General features: G+C 40.5%; 2 protein-coding genes across 3 annotated transcripts; one reads left to right on the top strand and one right to left on the bottom strand.

Moving 5' to 3' along the window:
• Positions 1-474: 474 nt before the first annotated feature.
• PUS3 (pseudouridine synthase 3) lies at positions 475-9283 on the top strand. 2 transcript variants are annotated; one of them, XM_024740816.1, is made up of 5 exons: positions 475-512; positions 6788-7208; positions 7324-7889; positions 8450-8640; positions 8757-9280. In XM_024740816.1, exons 2-5 carry the CDS (start codon positions 6834-6836, stop codon positions 9062-9064), a joined length of 1440 nt encoding a protein of 479 aa, XP_024596584.1. In that variant the 5' UTR covers positions 475-512; positions 6788-6833; the 3' UTR covers positions 9065-9280. The 2 variants fall into 2 exon arrangements, with proteins under 2 accessions (XP_024596584.1, XP_024596586.1); XM_024740818.1 differs by lacking the exon at positions 475-512 and having other exon boundaries at positions 6786-7208; positions 8757-9283.
• On the bottom strand, positions 2645-14704 carry HYLS1 (HYLS1 centriolar and ciliogenesis associated). The gene is made up of 4 exons (XM_024740819.1): positions 14581-14704; positions 11041-11090; positions 6122-6239; positions 2645-3993 (listed from the first exon to the last, which is right to left on the bottom strand). The coding sequence occupies exons 3-4, from the start codon at positions 6133-6135 to the stop codon at positions 3066-3068; spliced, it is 942 nt and encodes a 313-aa protein (XP_024596587.1). The 5' UTR covers positions 6136-6239; positions 11041-11090; positions 14581-14704; the 3' UTR covers positions 2645-3065.
• Between the last annotated feature and the right edge of the window lie 7110 nt (positions 14705-21814).

Below are 21814 nucleotides of genomic sequence, written 5' to 3'. Positions count from 1 at the left end.
TTTCAATCAGCATCTCTAGAAAAACGCGCAAACAAAACCTAGTTATGATCTCTCCGTGGTGCTGAAGCAAGACTCCGCATCCCTGTTCGGTCACTCTCGGACACCTCAGTCGTCTGTTTTGAGATTATCACATTCCTTTTCAGCCTTTCCATGTGGATTCTAATTGTAAATGTTTTTGACTCTCAATGATAGCTTTCTACTAATTTAAGTACGAATAAAATCAGACCAAGTTCTTTAATTTTAGTTTTCTATTATTTTAGCACACTAGAAATTATCCTTTTATTCTTCTCCTACCGCAGGACCCAGATTCTGTTGTGTTGGAGGTGGACAAATGGTGACTAGATTAGAAAACATTAGGCAGATTTCAGCGTCAAGCCTGCACTCCCGGCTCTTAGAACTACATTTCCCATGAAGATGTACTACATTTCCCATGAGGCCCCGGACGCGCGCGTAGAAAACGCAAAGGGACAGCTTCCTGTCTCGAGAAAAGCTGCGTGGCCGACGACCGGAAGGTAAATGTGGGGGTTTTGGGGTGGGTTATTTTATGGGTTCTTCCAAGGGGGACGGACAGATGGACAAACAGATGGACGTTTCTCTCTTTCCCGCTAAGCCACTGTTCCCATACCTTGATCTTTTCAGGAAAGCGCTCTTTAGAGCATGGAAATGGGAACTCGCTAAAGACCGTGTTTTTGTGTCTGGTGCTTCTTGGAGCACTTGTCAGAAACGTGCAGCAGTAGGAGCTTCTTTAATTCGATTCCTTGAGGGCCCTGGGACTGCGGAGTGTAATCACTTCTTCCTAAGTTAGAATTTTGTTTGCTTATAAAACGAAATATTAGTAGAGGTCGGGATCCCAGTAGTATGTGGGGTGGGCAGGCGTGGCAACGATTTTCAAGTTGTTTGGGGGATTACTTTCCAGTATTAGTGATCATAGTGCGTGTTTCCTAATCCTTTGGCTATTACCCCTGCTTCCTTCTTTGGTTTAAAAGTTTATCATGGGGAATGCTCTTTCTGCTACTTCCACTGGTTACAAATATTTTCGAGACTAAACCTTTTTAACCTCAAAAAATACATTGAGGGCTTCCCTGGTGGCGCAGCGGTTGGGAGTCTGCCTGCCGATGCAGGGGATACGGGTTCGTGCCCCGGTCTGGGAAGATCCCACATGCAGCGGAGTGGCTAGGCCCGTGAACCATGGCAGCTGAGCCTGCGTGTCCGGAGCCTGTGCTCCGCAACGGGAGAGGCCACAGCAGTGAGAGGCCCGCGTACCGCAAAAAAATGAAAGTCTAGCGACGGCTGTTTTAATGTTTACAGTCAATGCTTAGCGCACGCACGAAATTCCTTTGTGGTAATTTGGTGGCCCCCCTCCAGGTATTACATGGCTGTTTGGGAACCACTGTGCTTCACCTGTCAGGAGTCCTCTTTTCCCCAAAATGTCTTATTACTCGCTTAACTCCTTTGGACTAGTTTTTCGGTTATATAAGGGGGTTGAACTAGATAATCACTTCGGAAATTTTTTGATCCGGTAATATTGGGCTTTGAGATATGAAGATGTAAACCATTGTTTTGCTGTAATTTGTATGTAAAAAGTGCCATGTGGCTTTTAACTTTTAAAAAAGAGAGGTTTAAATAAAAACTACCTTTAATCCCACCACCTAGAGTTAGGTGTGTTGATTTTTCCTTGTGCCTTGCGTGTGCAGTATGATGAGATTGTACGGTACAGTTTGCAACTTGTTTGACCTAATTTGCATTTTTGTATTAGCTTACCATAGATTTCCAGTGACTAATAGTCTAACGTTTAATTATTCACTGTTGTTGGGTAGTTTGCAGTTTTTACGTATTTGCAGTGAATGTATCCTGCATATATCTTTGAGTCACTGATTCTTACTTTCCCTGATGAATGCCTAACATTGGAACTGGGTGAGTGAATGATGTCGCTTAAATATTACGAAGAAAATGTATTTTAGCAGATAGTAATGGTCAAGGTCATTCATTTTTGTTACACAGCTGTGTTTTCCTAGAACAAGCAAGCTATTTCTGCTGTCACTCTTCTGGCTTAAATGCTAAAACTGACAACCTCCAGATTTTAGGTGTTTTTGGACCAGAAGCATCAAAAACAAATAGATCCAAGTTCAGGTGAGCTAAATTAGTGAGTTGGTCTGTACCCTAATAGACCAGATTCATTTTGGTTATTATCTCTCTATCTGGTTCCAGCTGCTAGGAGTTTGAAGTTCTGTTGCAGAGTGGGAATAGCCTTCAAGTGACAGGCATAATTTCTAAGAAAATCTTAGCGGCAAATTATAAAAACTATTGCATTCTAGAAGTAACAAATGGAGGGCAGTATATTGCTGAAATAATTCTGAAACAAAACTTGGGTTAGAATCTTACATGTCACACAGTGCTGTTATTGAGCATCTGTTAAAAATTATTAAAACAGCTGGATTTACTATATTCCTTTAGTAACGAAGGTTATCTACGCTGTTACCTTTCCTCCTTTAGGATTGTGTGTAAAGGGCAGGTTTTTGTTCATTCCCCTTGGCTCTCATTATTTAGGTGGTGAGAGTACGATGGGGAGTATGATTGGAAGCAGAATCATAACCTAGGTTTAGAGATCATCTTTGAGAAGTATTTAAGTAAAAATAAGGTCAAATTCACAAATTTCCAAAATTCTTTAATTTGGGGCAGTTGCTTACTGCCCAGCAACTTTAAAAACACACTCATAAAAACAGCAACTCACACTAGCCAAAGGTAACAAGTTTATAAAATAGAAATAGTGCTGGCTTTGCTTACTACTCTGACAAAACAGAAAGACCAGGTCTGTTTTTCTTTTTCTGGCATGATTCCCCTTTCAATTGCTAGATATGAGTGGTAATTTGGAAGTTAAGTGGTATCCGATACCAACGTGACATACACCTAGGAAAGACCAGTGATGGGTGAAGTCCTTACTCTGTGTTCCATGGTCTTTTGAGCTAGTTGTTTCTATTTAAGTAAAAGGAGAGAGGTTAAGAACCAGGTTATCCCAAACAATGCTGTGAAAGGAGAGACAGGTTAAAAAAAAAAAAAAAAAGGACTTAAGAAGGAGAAAGAGGGAAGGGAGGCTTCTTGGGCATCACACCATTTGCAAGGTCACAACGAACACCCCAACGAAGGGCAGATCGTTTCTTCTCAGTTGGTACTAGGTAATTGTTTGGAACATATATGTGCTGAGGCTTGGATTGGTGTTCTGCACGACAAAGCATCTGCTCTCGGACACCCCAGCGTAATTCCTTCCTATGATCTTCACCAGGTAACCGCATCGAGTCCCAGTCTCGTTTATACTCAAAGTAGCGGGCCACCCGGTCTACCTTGCCCCGGTTTCGGCTCCACTGGTCCAGCCTGGGGAGAATAAAGGACTTGGGTCGGCTGGCAACGATCAGGTCTTGTTCATAAGCTGGAGGGCCCATTTCTTCTCTTTGTAGACAGCAGATGAGCTGATCTTGAGAAATTCCTTGGTATTCACGTGGTAGACTAAATTTTTGTGAAATATCAACTGGAGATTCCCTGTCATCCTGGAACTGCAGATTCATCAGCCTTTGTCTTAAGTCCCAGACGTCCATGTCACTTTCTGTCCCAGACTCCGATTCACTGATGATCGACTCATCCGTCACTAATACTTCCCCGCCTGGCTTTCGACGCAGCACCTTTCTCTTCATCACGGGCTTTCGGAGTCTTTGGGAGGCCTCTGAGACTGCTTCTGAAGAGGCACTGCTTTCTATATGTGGGTAATGCAATTGTACAGGAGGAGCATGTCGCTTTCCTGGGGTTACTGAGGCTTTACTGTAGGGATCATATGGGATGGACTGGGCTGCTCTCCTGACACCTCCCTCACCCTGCCCTGCACAGATATGGGTAAAAGCTGTAGCAGCTGCTAACATTCGTTCTTCCGGATCCATATTGGCCCAATTTTGTCCATCAGGTCCCACAAGTTCCTCCACTGCTTCCCCTACACTGTAGGACCTTCTGCAAGAGAAAACACCAATCAGTTTTCCAGTAATAAATTTCCAGCCCAAAAAATCGTTCATTCCCTTCTTGTGTACTATTTTATAGCAGTGAAATGGAGAAAGAATGGCTAAGGCAGTCATAAGTAGAACAGTTAAGTATATAGTAAAATACAGATTAGTACGGGCAGTATGGGAGCACTTTGGAGGGGCATTAACCCAACTCGAGAGTTTATTGACCGCTTTCGTTTCCACTCTTCTTATTCACTCCCACTTTTACTGCCTGGTAGTCTTGCCATCTGTAGTAGCTCCTAGGATAGGTGAGTTCAGGCATGAGAAAAGCTCAAGAGACTAATGATACGGGGCACAATACTTAATGTACATTATGTAACTTGTACTTAGAGGGACACTTTATGTACCCAGCACTGTTTTTCGTGCTTCACATTTATTAAATTCGCGTAATCCTCACAATTGTGGGATAGGTACTCTTAGTATCCCCTTTTCACAGATGAGTAACGTGAGGCATTGAGAGATCAAACAGCCCAAGGTTATACAGCTAGTAAGTGGTGGAGCTGGAATTTTAACTCAGGCAGTCTGGATTCAGAGTCCTTGCTTTTAACCATGAGAGTGATTTAATTCAAAAAACCATCACAAAAGCAGTAATATAAATGCATACACTCCTTATGCTTAAGAAATAACACGGCTTCAGCTGCCAAGCTAACCATGTTCATGCCAACAGCCTGTCACTGAATTAACTTTTAGTACCCAAACCAACCAGTCAAATACCCAATGCCAGTTTCCTGACTGGATCTAGAATAGGTATCTACTGCCCAGTATTTCCTGTGTCTCTACTATTTTTCTTCTTAAGCTGAAAAACGAATACATATACATGTAGTTTAAAGCAAGGACTCCCCACCTCACACCACCCAAACCAAGTTTCACTCTCAAAGGCAGCTTCTTATAATTTCTCCAGTAATTTTCCATATTCATATGCACTTTTATACCATAAAGGAACATATTATACAACTCTTCTAAACCTTAAAGATAGTCTTGGTGATCCAGCTGTTTCAGTACATGTAGACATACTTCATTTTGTTTAAAGGTACATGGAATTCCAGTGTATGGATGTACCATAATTTATTCATCCTGTCCCTGACTGATTTTAGACTTAGTCTTTTGTTCTTAAAAACGAATGTTACAACAAATACCTTATAAGTTTTTACATACTTGTGCAAGCATATGTGTACATTAAATTTCTAGAAATGGAATAGGTAGGTCAAAAGGTATGTATGTGCTCAATTTTGATAGCTGTTGCTAGATGCCCTCTAAAGACGCTGTACTGAGTGTGTATTCCAGATCTTGTTTCTCCTTCCTCTCTCCAAGGTAGTATATTATCAAACCCTCTCCTCTTTGCAGTCAGTTTGGTAAAGAAAATACTTCTCATATAAATTGGCATTTATTTAAATTGAGTAAATTTGAGCATCTTTTCATACACTTACAAGCTTTTTCTCCCTTTTGTATGAAATGCTTGTTTTCATTTACCTCTCAGGTTGTTGGATTTTTTTCTTGTTGATCTTTATATTAAAACTGATTTATATATTCATGGAATACATACCACCTTTACATTTTTCTTGCCAGCTTGTTATTTACCTTCTGACTTTTTGCTGGTAGAAACATATTTTTAGGTAGTCACATTTTTTTGGTTTCCTACAGTTTCTGGGTTTCTACAGTGCCTTACTTATAAATGCCTTTCCTACTTCAGCAAGATTATAAGAAAGTTATCTCATGTTTTCTTCTAGTACTTTTATAGTTTCATTTTTTACATTTAAACTTTTCATCTGTCATAGATACACAAACTCAAAGAGCAAAAACCTAAATGAGCTACCTAGACTTAGATAACCTAGTCAGCCTTAGAACAGATGTGGAGATGATATTCTTTAACTAAAGTAACCGTCAGTCAAAGATTGTCTAGTACTGTCCCAGTATTATAGATATAGTACAGTTGTCCTCAGATTATTGCAATATGCCAGGAATTTCAACACTGATATCTAAATTATATTATCTAGAGTGACTTTTAACTGCTAGAGGTACAGAAATCTTTTATCAGGACATGCATTAAATTTGACTTAAAGATCTTGATGCTTAATTACCTTCTTTCTGCCATCAAAACTGCTTAAAGTAGGAAAATCTTGACTCCAGGTTCTACTTCCAATATGAAGTACAATCACTGACAAGTTTCTTCCATCAAGCCAGCTCTTATTGTACCACCTTTAAGACGGAACTGAGTATTAGATAGAACATACAAGCCACTAATTTTACCTGAAATATTGGAAAGCAATAGAAACTTGGAGTAGACATAAATATTGCATATAAACAGATCTTATGATTGGAAATATGGGATAAATATAATGAGAAGTCAAAAGGAAATGTTTTAGGGGAAAAAAAATCAATAACATCCGTCCTCAGTCATCTCAGCTCATGAAGAAGAGAGAAATGAAATCTACATATTCCGTAAATTCTGACTACTCTTAACAATGCTAGCTGAATATTTTTTTGATGCTGCTTTCCCGTTCCCACTGTGAATTGGCCAGACAGGATGGAAAAGAATAATAGCTGGATGATCAACCCATAATAAAGCTAATGCTTATATCCCTGGGCAGAATCAAAAGTCCATATCCTTTAGGCATCAAATTAAATCTTAGATACTATTTGAACATAATGGAATGATATTGACATACTATTTGAACATAATGGAATGATATTGACATCACCAAAGCAATCGGCACTAAAATTGTACCTCTTTACTCTCTTTTCAGATAGGGTGGATCTCTATGATTTGTTTATTCCTGAGGTGGTCTTATCATGGCTGAAAATGACATAGAAAGAATCCAGACTGAGAAACTCCTAAAAAGAGTGCAAGAACTGGAGCAGGAGGTACAGAGACTTAAAAAAGAACAGGCCAACAACAAGGACTCAAACGTTAGAGAAAATTCTTCAGGAGCTGTAAAAGCTAAGCGTGCATTTGATTTCAGCGCTCACGGTCGAAGACACGTAGCCCTAAAGATAGCCTATCTGGGCTGGGGATATCAGGGCTTTGCCAGTCAGGAAAACACAAACAATACAATAGAAGAGAAACTGTTTGAGGCTCTAACCAAGACTCGACTAGTAGAAAACAGACAGACATCCAACTATCACCGGTGTGGGCGAACAGACAAAGGAGTTAGTGCCTTTGGACAGGTAAGGGCCACTGCACTGTTCCACAAAGCGAGCAATACCAACATATTCTAGGTGTACATACTGAGGATTCAGATTATTTGTATCTGTAAAACAATATCTTTCTCTCATTCCACAGGTGATTTCTCTTGACCTACGTTCTCACTTTCCAAAGGGCAGGGATTCAGAGGATTTTAATTTAAATGATGAAGTCAACGATGCGGCTATAGAGATCCGTTATACCCACATTCTCAATCGGGTGCTCCCTCCAGACATCCGTGTACTGGCCTGGGCTCCCGTAGAACCTAGCTTCAGTGCTAGGTTCAGCTGTCTTGAGAGGACCTACCGCTATTTCTTCCCTTGTGCTGACTTAGACATTGTAAGCATGAACAATGCAGCTCAGAAGTACGTTGGCACACATGATTTTAGGAACTTATGTAAAATGGATGTAGCCAACGGGGTGATTAATTTTCAGAGGACTATTCTGTCTGCTCAAGTGCAGCTAGTAGGCCAGAGCCTGGCTGAGGAGAGATGGCAAGAACCCTTTCAGTTATGTCAGTTTGAAGTGATTGGCCAGGCATTCCTTTACCATCAAGTCCGCTGTATGATGGCTATCCTTTTTCTGATTGGCCAAGGAATGGAGAAGCCAGAGGTTATTGATGAGCTGCTGAACATAGAGAAAAATCCCCAGAAGCCTCAATACAGGTAAGTTTAAAAAAATGAAACAAGGAAACACCCAGACCCCCAAAATAAAACAGCTATTGCCCTGAGATATGTAATATATTTTAAAATATTCTTCCTCTCCCCACCATTGTCTAAATAACTAAGTCTCTGATCCTGCCTTCATGAAGCATTTACTCTTAACTTGTAGAATGTTATGAACATGTAGCAGGGAGTGGTATCGTTTAATTTTCTTCTGTTACTGTTCTATCTCTTTAGTAAGAAACCGGTGTTTGGACCAGGCCCCTTAAATAATTTTATAGCATTATGGTGGGGCCGAGTCAGCTCACTTCTAGGTGACTTGTTACCACTGAAATTTAATGTAGACCAGGCCTAACTAGTTGATCCATGGTTTACTGCCTTTTTCTTTTTTTAATTATAAAGTTGTTCAAGGTTAGGGATGGTGTTTTATTTTCTTAACTATTAGATACTCAATATTGACAAAGTTTTCCCCCTCCTTTTAACCCAACTAATCCTGTTTTTTAGGAATTGTTGGATGGCTGCTGTGTATTCTCATACTCTGTTTCTTCTCTCTTTCTCTCTAGTATGGCTGTAGAATTTCCTTTAGTCTTGTATGACTGTAAGTTTGAAAATATTAAGTGGATCTATGACCGGGAAGTTCAGGAGTTCAATGTTACCCACCTTCAGCAACTATGGGCTAATCATGCTGTTAAAACTCAGATGTTGTATAGTATGCTACAAGGACTGGACTCTGTTGCGGTGCCCTGTAGGACAGGTATGACAGGGAACCAAAGTTATACAGGGTTATGGGGGAGGGAGATTCACATAAAGTTTGGAGGTGATTCTGTTGTGGTAAAGTATCCATGTAATGCTTGATTGTATACATTATAGGACCAAAGATGGATGGAGTGATAGAATGGAGAAATGTTAAGCCCTCTATCATAAAGCAGACCAGTGCCTTTGTAGAAGGAGTGAAAATGCGCACTTATAAGCCCCTAATGGATCGTCCTAAATGCCAAGGATTAGAATCCCGGATCCAGCATTTTGTACGTAGGGGACGCATTGAGCACCCACATTTATTGCATGACGAAGAAACAAAAGCCAAAAGGGACTGTAATGACACACTAGAAGAAAATACTATTTTGGAGAAACCAACCAAGAGAGTTTGTGTTGATACAGAAATTAAAAGCATCATTTAACCATAGAGAACTCACCAAGATCTAGGAGGCAACAAAACACCATTAGGCTAAAGAAGTTCTTGCTTGAATAAGAAAGAATTTAAACATTCTTTCATTCCTGTCCAGGAGAATTAGAGATGGAAGAAGCAAAAAGTAATTTTTAAATGGACATATATTTACATACACCTGGAAACCTGTGCCTTTTGTTCAAATTCATTAAAGCCAGATCCTGCAAGTGTCTGATTTGTTGTGCTGTCCTTTTTAAAAGCAAATGAGATATTTACTACTCATCTCAATTCTCATAAAGAGCTTGCCCAAGTGTCAAAAATGAAAAATACAAACTTTAGTAAGTTATATATTTGATTAACTGGTTTAGTGCCAGGCAAGATACCTGAAAATGACTCACGTGGGTAAGGCACAGCATCTCTTATGAAGCTTATCAGTCTAGTGCTGTGTGAGCCACAAATTGTCTCTGTTGCATAGTCCTTTTTAACATTTTACACATGCAGAGAAAACTCTTAGCCCACGGGCCATATAAAAACAGGCCATGCGGTTTACCAATCCCTGGCCTAGTGGTTTAAGGAAAGCTCTTATAAAGAGGAGACATGCAAGCTAAATCTTGCAGAACAAGTGGGAGTCAATTAAAGTGAGGATAAAGTAGCAGAGCTTTAATTGTGTTTAAGGCAGAAGATGCAGCTGTATGAAAGGTTAAAGGTTACAGCATTTGCATTCAGGTAACTGTAAATACAGTAGTACGGCTTCAGAGTAACAATAGCACAGTTAGGAAAGGTAAGCAAGGGTCAAGTTTTAGAGCCTTGTAGGCTTTCCAAAAAAAAGCTTAAATTTTATCTTGAGAGGCCACTGGAAAAAAAAAATTAAGAGCCAGAATTGTGTAGGAAAAATATTGCTCTGGGTTTACTGTGCATTGCAAGAGGGCAAGACAGTGGGACCAATTAAGAGGCTGTTGGAGCAATCAAGGAAATAGATGATGATGGCCTAGACTAGATTTGCAGAAAGGGGAACGGAGACAAGAAGGTGAATTTGAGCTTAAGAAAGGAGAAGCAACAGGACTTCGTGGTTGAGTGAGTGTGAGGTTCAAAGCAGGGACCTTTCAGGATAACTCCTACATTTCAGATTGAAGCACATTCTGGAGACACACACTAGGACAGGAAAATGAGGTGGGGCTTTGCTTGTTCTCAAAGTTGATAAGTAACCCTCAAAATATGACTTATAAACACCAATATTCACTCAGAAGAGTTTAAAGTTCTCTTAAATAATACATTATCCTTTATAGCAATTAAAACAATAAACATCAAAGTAAATGAACTCAGACCTTCTGCTCAATAGTAACAGTTTTCATCACAGCAGAGTGTATTGCTAGTCCACATTTATGATATAATAGTATATACTATATGAGATCCAAAGTTTTATTTACCTGCCAACAAATAATTAGTTTGTTCCTACCTATATTCAAAATTCCAGGTATACAAATATGATTTATACCCTCAAGCTGCTAGGTCAAATATAATAGATGGGACAATTAGAAACAATACTAACAGAAATAGTACACTGAAGCTCAGTAGTGGATGGGCCGCAGAAAGACTTCACTGAGAGGTCCAAGTTTAGGAAGTAAAATAGTATAAGGAAGTGAAGTGACCCTGTAGTTTTGAAGAGCAAGAAGACACAATAGCTTTTACATTCTAGCTGAGTAGGAACCAGAAAAGAGCCCCATTTTAGAGATGGGGAAATAGCTGGACAAAGTAAGATTTTTTCTAAATTGCCAATTGTACGATCCAGGTCTTCTGGAGTTTGAATCACGTCATCGGTTTTTGGGATTGATCTGCCAATATTTCATAATACCCTAAATGTCCTTAAAATATGACTGCTTTCTCCTTTAATTTCGACGTAAAGATAGCGTAATCACTGAGCATAGCAAAATGTCCCCAGTTAAACATGTAAAGACAAACCAAAGCATTTTATTTTTTTCAGGTTCCTACCTTATTTCAATGTACTTTCACTGGCATTAGTTTTCAAGTCAAAGGAAAACCTAGAAAAGAACAGAGTTTAGGGAATCACTCAAAAAAAAAAAGTCAACTATAAAGAAATGATACACGGGACAAAAAGCACTAACTAAAATGCCCATGCTTAGGGCTTCCCTGGTGGTGCAGTGGTTGAGAGTCTGCCTGCCGATGCAGGGGACACGGGTTCGTGCCCCGGTCTGGGAAGATCCCACATGCCGCGGAGCGGCTGGGCCCGTGAGCCACGGCCGCTGAGCCTGCGCGTCCGGAGCCTGTGCTCCGTAATGTGAGAGGCTACAACAGTGAGAGGCCCGCGTACCGCAAAAAAAAAAAAAAAAAAAAAAAAAAAAAAACAGCCATGCTTAGCAGATTCTATAGAAGCAAAAGAGAGGATCAGGGTCTTTGATCTTTTTTTTTTAAATTTATTTATTTTTGGCTGCATCGAGTCTTCATTGCTGCATGCAGCCTTTCTCTAGCTGCAGCAAGTGGGGGCTACTCTTCGTTGCAGTGCGTGTGCTTCCTACTGTGGTGGCTTCTCTTGTTGCGGAGCACGGGCCCTAGGCGCACGCGCTCATAGCTGTGGCTTGCAGGCTCAGTAGTTGTGGCACACGGGCTTAGCTGCTCCGCGGCATGCGGGATCTTCCTGGACCAGGGATCGAACCCATGTCCTTAACCACTGCGCCACCAGGGAAGTCCAGGGTCTTTGATCTTAAATGAAATCCTTTCAAGGTTAACTAGGTTATATTATCAAATCTAGAAGAATAAGGATCTAATGACATTACTTTTGGTAGTTACCACAGAAAAACTCAGGACAATCATCATAGATGAAGCAAATCAGAAGTCCCAAAATGTAACTTTGAAAAATGACTTCATTTATCTGTATTGTATAATACGTTGTATAAATTCCAGAGTCAGACCGATGGTAGGGACTAAATGAATATGAGGAGTAAAGTAGGGCTTAGCTTTTTCTTTCTTCACTGGAAAAATGGAAGGAATTATTTCAACAGGTTGTGAAGTTTAAATGAGATTTTATATATGTTTTTATATATATTATATATGTAATATATATAACATGTAATATATAAGTATATATATTATATACATAAATTAAATGGTGCTTTGTGAGAAGTATTACACCATTCATTTCAATGTTCATGCAATACAAAACTGCCTACTAAAAAGATAAACACAGAACAGAGGAAAGTAGGGACAGAAATGGAACAGGACTCTGGGCTGGAATGGGCTGGAAGAATTCCAATACTAAGGCCCAAAGAGATTTCTTTTTATGGCATGTGTAGTATACTATACTATGATTAACATGTTTCCTTTGCAGTTAAATTACTGCACACTTTTTCTTTCTCGAATGTATGAAGGAGATAGGTGCTTGCAAATAATAAAATATAAAATTTAATAAGGTCCACAAGTAGCTGTCAGTTTTTTCTATTTTTAATATAAAGACCTGATAATCCTTTCTCCTTACTTAGGGGGAAACTTTCACATAGAAGCTAGCACAGCTTGTATTTTGTAGATAAATACAGATGATATTGACCAAAATACCCAACAGTACCTTCTGGTCAAAATCTTAAGCAATTCAGTGTCCCATGTTTACCTAGTTGCAAGTGAAAGGATTTTGAGGGTGGAGGGGAAGGATTTTAAATTGGAATAGCAGGGCTGGATCACTAGTTAGATTCTAAACTTTGCTGGGAGGCTATTGCAGATTTAGAACAATTTCTCTACCTCTCGGAAGGAAAGCATGCAGCTTCAAGAACAAAAGTATTAGAACAAAAGAAAACAAAACACCCTAAAAAAGACAACCATAATCCAAAGAGACAACAAACTAGTGGAAATACTGTAACAGGTTCAAAATCACTAATTCAAATTCCTATTAGAAAGCTATTAAAAGGTACAAACACCAGCAGAATAGGAAAAAGGTGAATTACTGAAGAAATAATGACTAATAAACATAGAAAAAGATGTTTCACCTCATTAATAATGCAAATAAAAACATTAAGCTATGCTTCTAGATTGGTAAGACTTTTCAGTACCCAGTGCTGGCTGGAGTGTGGAGAAATAAGTACTCTTACACTGTGTTCTATGTGTTGGGGGAGGGTGCAGAGGGGAGATGACAGTTTTTCTAGAGGGCACTTTGGCATTATGAGTCAGAATTTAAAATGTACCATAATTTCTAAGCCACAAAACGTTTCCAAGAAATTATTCTAAGGAGATAAACTGGACAAGAACGCAAACATGTACATGTACAAGTAACCACTACCATGCTATTTTCTGTTGATGAAGAAATTGGAGAAACTAATGTCCATCATTAGGGGCTAGGTTAAATAATACGTGGTATAGTAGAGCCATAGCAAGAAATACCATGCACCCATTAAAAATAATAATGCAGGGACTTCCCTGGTGGTTCAGTGGCTAAGACTGCGCACCCAATGCAGGGGGCCTGGGTTCCAGCCCTGGTCGGGTAACTAGATCCCAGAGGACGCTACTAAGAGTTCGCATGCCACAATGAAGATCCCGCGTGCCACAACTAAGACCAGGTGCAGCCAAATAAAGATTTTTTTAAAATGATAATGCATATCTACATTTGGCATGGATCAAATCACTTATTCCTAAACTATTAAGGACTAAATAAAGCATAATCTGCTTTTTAAATGAATATACTTTGTTATATTCAAAATACACAATTATATAAAACAAATACATTTACCAATCATGTAAATATATACTCATAATGAAAACATCTTAAGTAAACCCAAATATCAACACTGATTTTTTTTTTTGATCTGTGGCTGATGGAATCTCGAGTATTTTCTTCCTTTTTAAATATGTACTTAACAGTGCTTGGATTTATTTCTACAAATACTGAGATTGTATACTTTTTATAACCAGAAAAAAAAAAGTTGTTTTTCTTTCTTCATTCTGGGGCAGGACTATAGGATTCTTCAATTTTACACGCTATCCTACCTCATTAGGGAAAGCGCTTCTCGCACTGTGACATCCGGAAGTTCACAAAAGGTGAAACTAGAGGGGGAGAAGACTTTTCCCCCTTCACGACGACAACAAAGACCAGAGACTGCAGCAGCTGGCCCGGGGCGTGGTTATCGTCTCAGACGCTCACGGCCTCCGGGGAAGCCGGCTGCCCGCGGGCACCGGTCCCGCCGCCCACAGGCCCCTCGGCCCCGTCCACCTCGCAGAGCGGCGACCACGAGGGTGCTCGCCGCTGCGGGCGCCGGGCTGGCAGTGGACCGGCAGCTGGTGCACATCATGACCTTGAGGGGTCGAACGCGCTGGGGGCACGCACGGCGCCGCTCACACGTGCCTCCGCAGGCCGCACACCTGGGCTCGGCGGGAGCGTCAAGGCTCCGTACGGCGCCCTGGGGAAACCGGCACCCAGGGGAGGGAAACTCCAATGCCGCGCTACTCAGAACCTGACCTCTCCACAACTGTGGGCGGGCGGGCGGCCCTAGGGAGCCAGTGCACCATCTCTCTCAGCTTTTGCCCGCTTACCGGTCCAGCGGACGTCCATCGGCCGCACCGAGTCCCGCCGCCCCGCTAGCTTAGTACCGCAGGTTTCGGTTAGCGTCCCACAGCTCGCGCAGGCGCACGACCCGCAAACGCGCCCAGGCTGGCGTTAACCGCCCGGCCGCCCAGATTTAAACCCGAAGAGCGTACGGCCCCCTCGGCCCCGCCCTCCTCCTTACTATTGGCTCAGAGGGTAAACGTCTTCCAAGTGTACATCCCGATTGGTGACTATTTTCTTTTGGCCCTCCCCCATGGGCGGGAGGAGGCCTGGGACTCCGGGCTTGGATTCGCCAGGGCCGCCACCCGCCGAGCTCCAGCGCGTAACCCGGAACCGCGGCGGCGTCGCTTTTAGGTGTCCCGGAAGGGGAGGAGAGGACTCTCAAGCCTCGGTTAACAGCGAGGTAGCTGGATTTCGGGAGAGGTGTTTTAAACGTTCCGTTCACCTCAGGGGAATCTTCCCTTCCCTGCTCCGGCGGCTGTGGGGCTGGGAGACATCGGGGAGGGCGGCTCTCAGAGCCGGGTTGGAGCCACTTCCCCCGGTCCCGCCTCTTGCCTCCTGACGGTTGCCCTGGAGTCTGATACGCGCAGGTTCCGTATAAAGACCGGACGCGCATCCGCAGAATCCTTCCCGTGGTTTCCGAGGCTCTCTGATTTGACCCATTGCTGTGTCTCCAACCCTTGCCAAAGTGACTGTCAAACTGCTCCCACCACTCCAACTTCCTTGGGTGTACGAGGCCTCGCTTGTGGTTTTCCTCTGGAATGCTCCCGTCTGCTCCCTTCGCATAATCTTACCCTTAAATTTTTGTTTTGTTTTGTTTTGTTTACGTACCTGGGGGAAAAGTCTAGTGCTTTGGGAGTTGCTGACGGTGAGACCTAGAAAAGAAAAAGGGTGGAGGTCTTAACAGCGTAGTGTCCTCATCACTGCCCTGCGACCTAACTAAAGCAACTTGTCCCCCTCGTCCTGAGCGTTCTGTACCCCACCTCACAACAAATAGGAAGGCGACAAATTTAATTTACACTATTGGATTCAGTGAGAGGGAGAAAATAATCCGTAATCTTTTCCTCCAAACTTCATATTACCTCTTACTCTTACCCCTTTGTCCTAGGGCCTTTGCACTACCTCTAAGGCACTTTGGATTTGTTGGGGGAAAGAAGAAGGAATAAACAAAGGAGAAGAAGACAGAAGTCGTTTGTGAAGGTTTGAATGACCCGACCCCTAGATCTCCAGTGTCTTAACAGGACTTTAGTGCACACATTCTTTTCTCATGAACACATATCCCACGTTTAGGTTTCGTCATCTCATAGCTGCATGTCTTTTTCAGTGGCATTGAATTTGTCTTAGAAACAAGAGCGGACAGAGTCATTTTTCTTACCTACTGCTTTGCTCATTCAGCAAACTCCTTACACTCACACCCCCATTAGTTTCTTGTTCTCCTTTATGTTAAAATTTTATCTCTGAAACCCTTTAATTAATAACTTGAAGGATCTATCTTCCGTCATCTTTCAAGTGGTATCTTGTGTTCAACTCAATCCCTGTTTTTTGGTGGACCACTTCATCCTCCAGCTTTGTCTAGATCTGATTTGATAATCCTCATGGTTCCTTGAAATCCACTGAACTCAGGTCAAGAAAACTTAACCAGGGCCATTTAAACTACAGTATATGGAAGGAAATCCTATTCCTGCAAACCAAACTGCATCTTTTAAAAAATATATATTAAGGAAAATTTCAAACATATGGAAAAAATGAAGCTCCGTGAACTCAATGCCAGCCCCAACAATTATTAACTCCTGGCCAATCTCACTGCTCCCATATCACTATCTACATAACTCCTCTTGTGTTTCTTTGAAGCAAATAGCAGGCATCTGAAAGCTATAAATATATCAGTATGATTTCTAAAAACATAAAGGACTTTAAAAAGCGTAACCACAATATTATTATTACAGCTAAAATATTTAATGTATTTCCTTAATATCATCAAATATCCAGTTTAATTTTCTGCTTGCCTCGTAATTTTTTTTTTTTCTCTACTGTGCTCGTTTAACCCAGGACCCAGTCCACTTCACACGTTGTGATTGGTTGACACGTCTTTCAAGCTTCTCTTATTCTACAAGTTCCACCTCCATATTTTTCCCTTGCAATTTGCTTGTTGAAGGAACCAGGTTGTTCAACAACCTGTTGAAGGAACCAGGTTGTTCTGTGAAGTTTCCCATAATCTGAATTTTGCTGATTGTGTCTAAGTGACATAGTTTAACGTGGTTTCCTTACCTTTCGGTAGTAATGCATCCTTTTCCAGATGCTTTCCCTGATTCGGCCTAGCTAGTTTAATTAACGCATCAGCATCTTTATGCATTCGAATATTGCTTTCAACTGGTTATATCCTCATGTTTAAGTTAATCACTCCTTTATGATATCTTTGCTTACCTCACCCCTTTGTTGACATTTTCAAACTCCTTCAACTGTAGACCTCTCATCTTTTACTTGCATGTGTGTGGATGGTAGTTTAAGGAGTAGGTGAGAATGAGATCTTCCAGGAGAGTACAGAGTGAAAAGAGAAGGCAGCCTGCTCTCTTCTGGAAACTCTCATTTGTTGAACTCTGGGAGACTACCCTGTCCTGCTTCTGCTCCTGCCTCTCTCCTCTACCTTTTAATTGTTGCTGGTCCCCAAGGATTGGTCCTTTTTTTTTTTTTTTCCTCCCTTGGAGAGCTTAATAGTTTTTTTTTGTTTCCACTATTCATTTTATGTGAGATAATTTCAAAATCTGTAATTTCAATCCTTATTCTTTCCTGAGTTTCTGAAATCTATCTTATCTGCATATTAGAATTTCTACGTGAATTTCTTTTCATCTTTGCAAATGCAGCATATCTGAAATATTACTCATCTTTACCCTCTGGTTTCACCCTTGTGATTTCCAAGGGTGAATGGTATTATCATTTCCCCATCCTCTCACCCCTTAAGAGATGATTTTTTTTTTTTTTTTTACGGTACGCGGGCCTCTCACTGCCGTGGCCTCTCCCGTTGCGCGGAGCACAGGCTCCAGACGCGCAGGCTCAGCGGCCATGGCTCACGGGCCCAGCCGCTCCGCGGCCTGTGGGATCTTCCCTAACCGGAGCACGAACCCGTGTCCCCTGCATTGGCAGGCGGACTCTCAACCACTGCGCCATCAGGGAAGCCCAAGAGATGATCATTTTTTGCTCTTTCTCATCTCCATATATCTCATTAAGTTCTGTCATTTGTTCCCTTGTAAAGTCTCATCTCTCTTCCTTCCAGTTCCTTTTTTACCACTAATCATTAGTTCAGCCCTATTATTTTGTTCTTGGATTCTTTCAGACACATTTAATAATATTGAAGGATACGGCATAGTAGCTAAGACTGTAGGCTCTGGGGATTCTTTCAGACACATTTAATAATATTGAAGGATACGGCATAGTAGCTAAGACTGTAGGCGCTGGGTCATATTATCTGGGCTCAAATTCTGACTCCTCCAATGCCTATATATGTGACCTGGGCAAGTTATGTAGCCTCTCTTTGATTCTATTTTCTCATTTTAAAAATGGAGATGATAATTCGACTTCCTTTGTATGTTTTCTGTGAGAATTAAATGAGAAAAAGTACGTTAGCATAGTGTCTATGAAATAATAACTCACTGCATTATAAATATTGTATAGTATTCTTTAGTCTTTATAATATTCTTTATTCTGTTCTTACGAGAAGAATAGCTCTCTGCCTTCCCTTTTATCTCTCTTGGCTCTGTTCATCCTATACATCATTGCCAGAGGAGTCGTCCTAAAACATTAATCAAGTTATTCTGCTAAAGCACCTGCAGTGGTCTCTCTTTGCCAGAGTAAATTCATTCTTCTTGGGGCCCTGCATGATCTGGGCCCATCCTGCCTTTTCAGCCTCATTTCGCAGGTCCCCTCTACTCAAGCTTCCCATTGTAGTCAGTCTTGTTTCTTCACTGTCCTCAAAGCCACTTGGTTTATTTAACTTTGGATCCCTTCCTTATCTAGATTCCCCTCTTATCTCCTTTCAAATCCTTTGCCTCTTGAAAGCTCATCTCCAGTTTACCCCTCCCACCAAGCCATGCCTGATTACCCTCAGCCATTGGAATTTGACCCTTTTTGAAATTGCTATAGCACTTACCTTTATTTCTTATTTAACTTCTAAAATACCTAGACTGAGACTGTTAATATTCTGTTTAGTTTAATCTTATCTCTTCATCCCAAGCTGCTCATTCCTTTCCAGTCTTACTTTCTGATACTTCATAATGTGAGCCCTTCACCAGTCTACTCACTAAGCATTCATATGTCAGCAATGATTATTATTATAACTATGATGATGATGTACACTTCTACCATTGTTCATACAGGGCCTTCTCTGCTCATCTCTCTCTCTTCTTTTTTAGCAGTCACAAAGGCAACGGTTGTAAACGCAACAGCAAGAGTCAGGAATCAGGAGACCAGAGTTCTCTTCCCAGTAATTTGCCAGCATAATTTGGACAGGTTAGTTTCTCTGTGTTTTTCTTCTCACCTGTTAAATGGAGTTACATTAGATTCATTTCTAAAATGCTTTCATTTTAAATCTGTTTAAGGGCCAACTCAAGTATATTACTCCCAATCATTCTTATTTATGTCTTAAGCACTGATACTCATATCTTGCTTTTTATTCTTATTACTTCTCCAAGTGTGTATTTCTTTTCCTCCCAAGACGATCAAGCTCTTTGAGGGCAGGTATATGTCTCATATTTGCTGTTACTTGCCACCACTATCAAAGCTCTGTGTGTAATGGGATTCAGTGTGGTTGGATTAAATTTTAAATTAAATGTCCTGCCATTAAGTCAGAACATTTAATTACTTCCTTTCACTCAGGAGCAAAACTCCTGTCCTGAAATTCCTAATAATCAGTGAGATGCCCCAGCTGGGAGGGGCAGATGCTATATGAGTTGAGATGGAATGAAATATGGTGATGTTGTAAATCAGAGTTTCTCAACTTCAGCACTGTTGATATTCTGAGCTAGATAATATTTTGTTTGGGAGGACTGTTCTGTACATTGTAGGATGTGGAGCAGTATCCCTGACCTCTGCACTTCAGATGCAGTAGCATCCCAATAATGACAATCACAAATGCGTCCAGATATCACCCAATGCCAACCGTGGGGGCAAAACCATCCCCAACTGAGAACCACCTCTTACAAATGAAAGTCTTAGGACATGCCAGATGGTGAACAAGGTTTTCTTTACACCATGTTTCTTTGTATCTGCTGTACTTCTTACAGATGTTTACATTTTTAGAAATAAAAGAATTAAGAACCGAGTAGAGTTTTTTGTGTGCAGAAGGGAAAGTATCGGAAAATTTCTGTGCCCACAGTCCAAGGAGAAGTAGCAGAGTAAAGCCAGCATTTAGGTGGCTTCCTAGAAAGTAGTTTCAACCTGAGGCTCAGAGAGAAAAGGACCCTGAATTCTCAGAGCCTTAGGAGGTTGTGAGAAGGAATTTTAATTTTGGAATGAAGAAAGAAAGTAAGATACCTAGGAGAATAATTGGCCCAAGGGTTGACCTAGAGTAGGACTGAAAGAAAGAAACAGGGGAACCCTGGGGAGGAAAGAAACCCTTTGATGCCTTAATGTCGCAGTTATCCGGAGGTTTCGATATAACAGTCTATATGTATACAAGATTGCTTTAAGTTGCTAGTCTCTTAATTTCACATGCATTTCCAATGTCCTGCATTTGTGCTCTCCTCTTGATTTCCTGCCTTTACTATATGTTTTCCTTTACTGGTAAGCTTTCCCATCTGTAATTTTCTTGTTTCTAGTTGTGGGCTTTTCTTTTCTGCCTAGAGAAGTTCCTTCAGTGTTTGTTGTAAAGCTGGTCTGGTGGTGCTGAATTGTCTTAGCTTTTGCTTGCCTGTAAAGCTTGTGATTTCTCCGTTGAATCTGAACAAGCATATTCTTGGTTGTAGGTTTTATGTTCCTGCTATAACCAATTTTTTGAGGATTTTTATCACGAAAGGATGTTATATTTTGTCAAATGCTTTTTCTGCATCTGTTGAGATGATCATATAATTTTTATCTGTCATTCTATTAATGTGGTGTATCACATTTATTGATGTGCATTGGTTGAACCATACTTGCATCCCAGAGATAAATCCTATTTGGTCACAATGTATAATCCTTTCAATATGTTGTTGAGTTCAGTTTGCTAATATTTTGTTGAGAATTTCTGCCTCTATATTTATCAGAGATATTGGTCTCTAGTTTTCCTTCCTTGTAGTGTCCTTATCTGGCTTTGGTATCAGGGTAGTGCTGGTCTTGTAAAATGAATTTGGAAATGTTCCTTCCTCCTTAATTTTTGGGAGGCCTTTGAGAAGGATTGGCATTAATTCTTCTTTAAATGTATGGTAGAATTTGCCAGTGAAGCCATCTGGTCCTTCAGTTTTCTGTGTTGGGAGGTTTTCGATTGCTGAATCAGTCTCCTTAATTATTATTGGTCTGTTCAGATTATCTATTTCTTCCTGATTCAGTCTTCATAGGTTTTATGTTTCTAGGAATTGATCCATTTCTTCTAGGTTAACCAACTGATTGGCCTGTAACTGTTCTTAATAGTCTCATATGATCCTTATTATTTCCAAGTTATCATTTGTAGTGTCTCCTCTTTCATTTCTGATTTTATTATTTGAATCTCTTTTTTTTTCTTAGTCCAGCTAATGGTTTGTCAATTTTGTTTATCTTTTAAAAAAAAAACAGATCTTAGTTTTGTTTATTTAAAAAAATTTTTGGTCTCTATTGCATTTATTTTCACTCCAATTTTTGTGATTTCTTTGCTTCTGCTAACTTTGGGCTGAGTTAGTTCTTCTTTTTCTAGTTCCTTGAAGTGTAAATTTAGGTTGTTTATTTGAGATCTTTCTATTTTCTTAATATATGCATTTATCACTATAAATTTGCCTCTTAGAACTGCTTTTGCAGTACCCCATAAATTTTAGTATGTTGTGATTCCATTTTTATTTGCTTCAAGATACTATTTGATTTCTTTTTGAGTCATTGCTTGTTCTCGAGTGTGTTGTTTAATTTCCACATGTTTGTAGATTTTCCAGTTTCCTCTTTTACTCTTTATTTCTAGGTTCATACCATTGTGGTCAGAAAAAAATACTTGGTATCATTTCAATCTTTAAGAATTTCCTAAGCCTTGTTTTGTGTCCAGATGATCTATCTGGATCATCTATCTGT

The sequence above is a fragment of the Neophocaena asiaeorientalis genome, unplaced genomic scaffold, assembly GCF_003031525.2.
Source record: "Neophocaena asiaeorientalis asiaeorientalis breed wild unplaced genomic scaffold, Neophocaena_asiaeorientalis_V1.1 scaffold308, whole genome shotgun sequence".
NCBI classification, from domain to species: domain Eukaryota; kingdom Metazoa; phylum Chordata; class Mammalia; order Artiodactyla; family Phocoenidae; genus Neophocaena; species Neophocaena asiaeorientalis.
The sequence above is the reverse complement of the archived record's forward strand: the minus strand, read 5'-3'. Positions and strand labels throughout refer to the sequence as shown.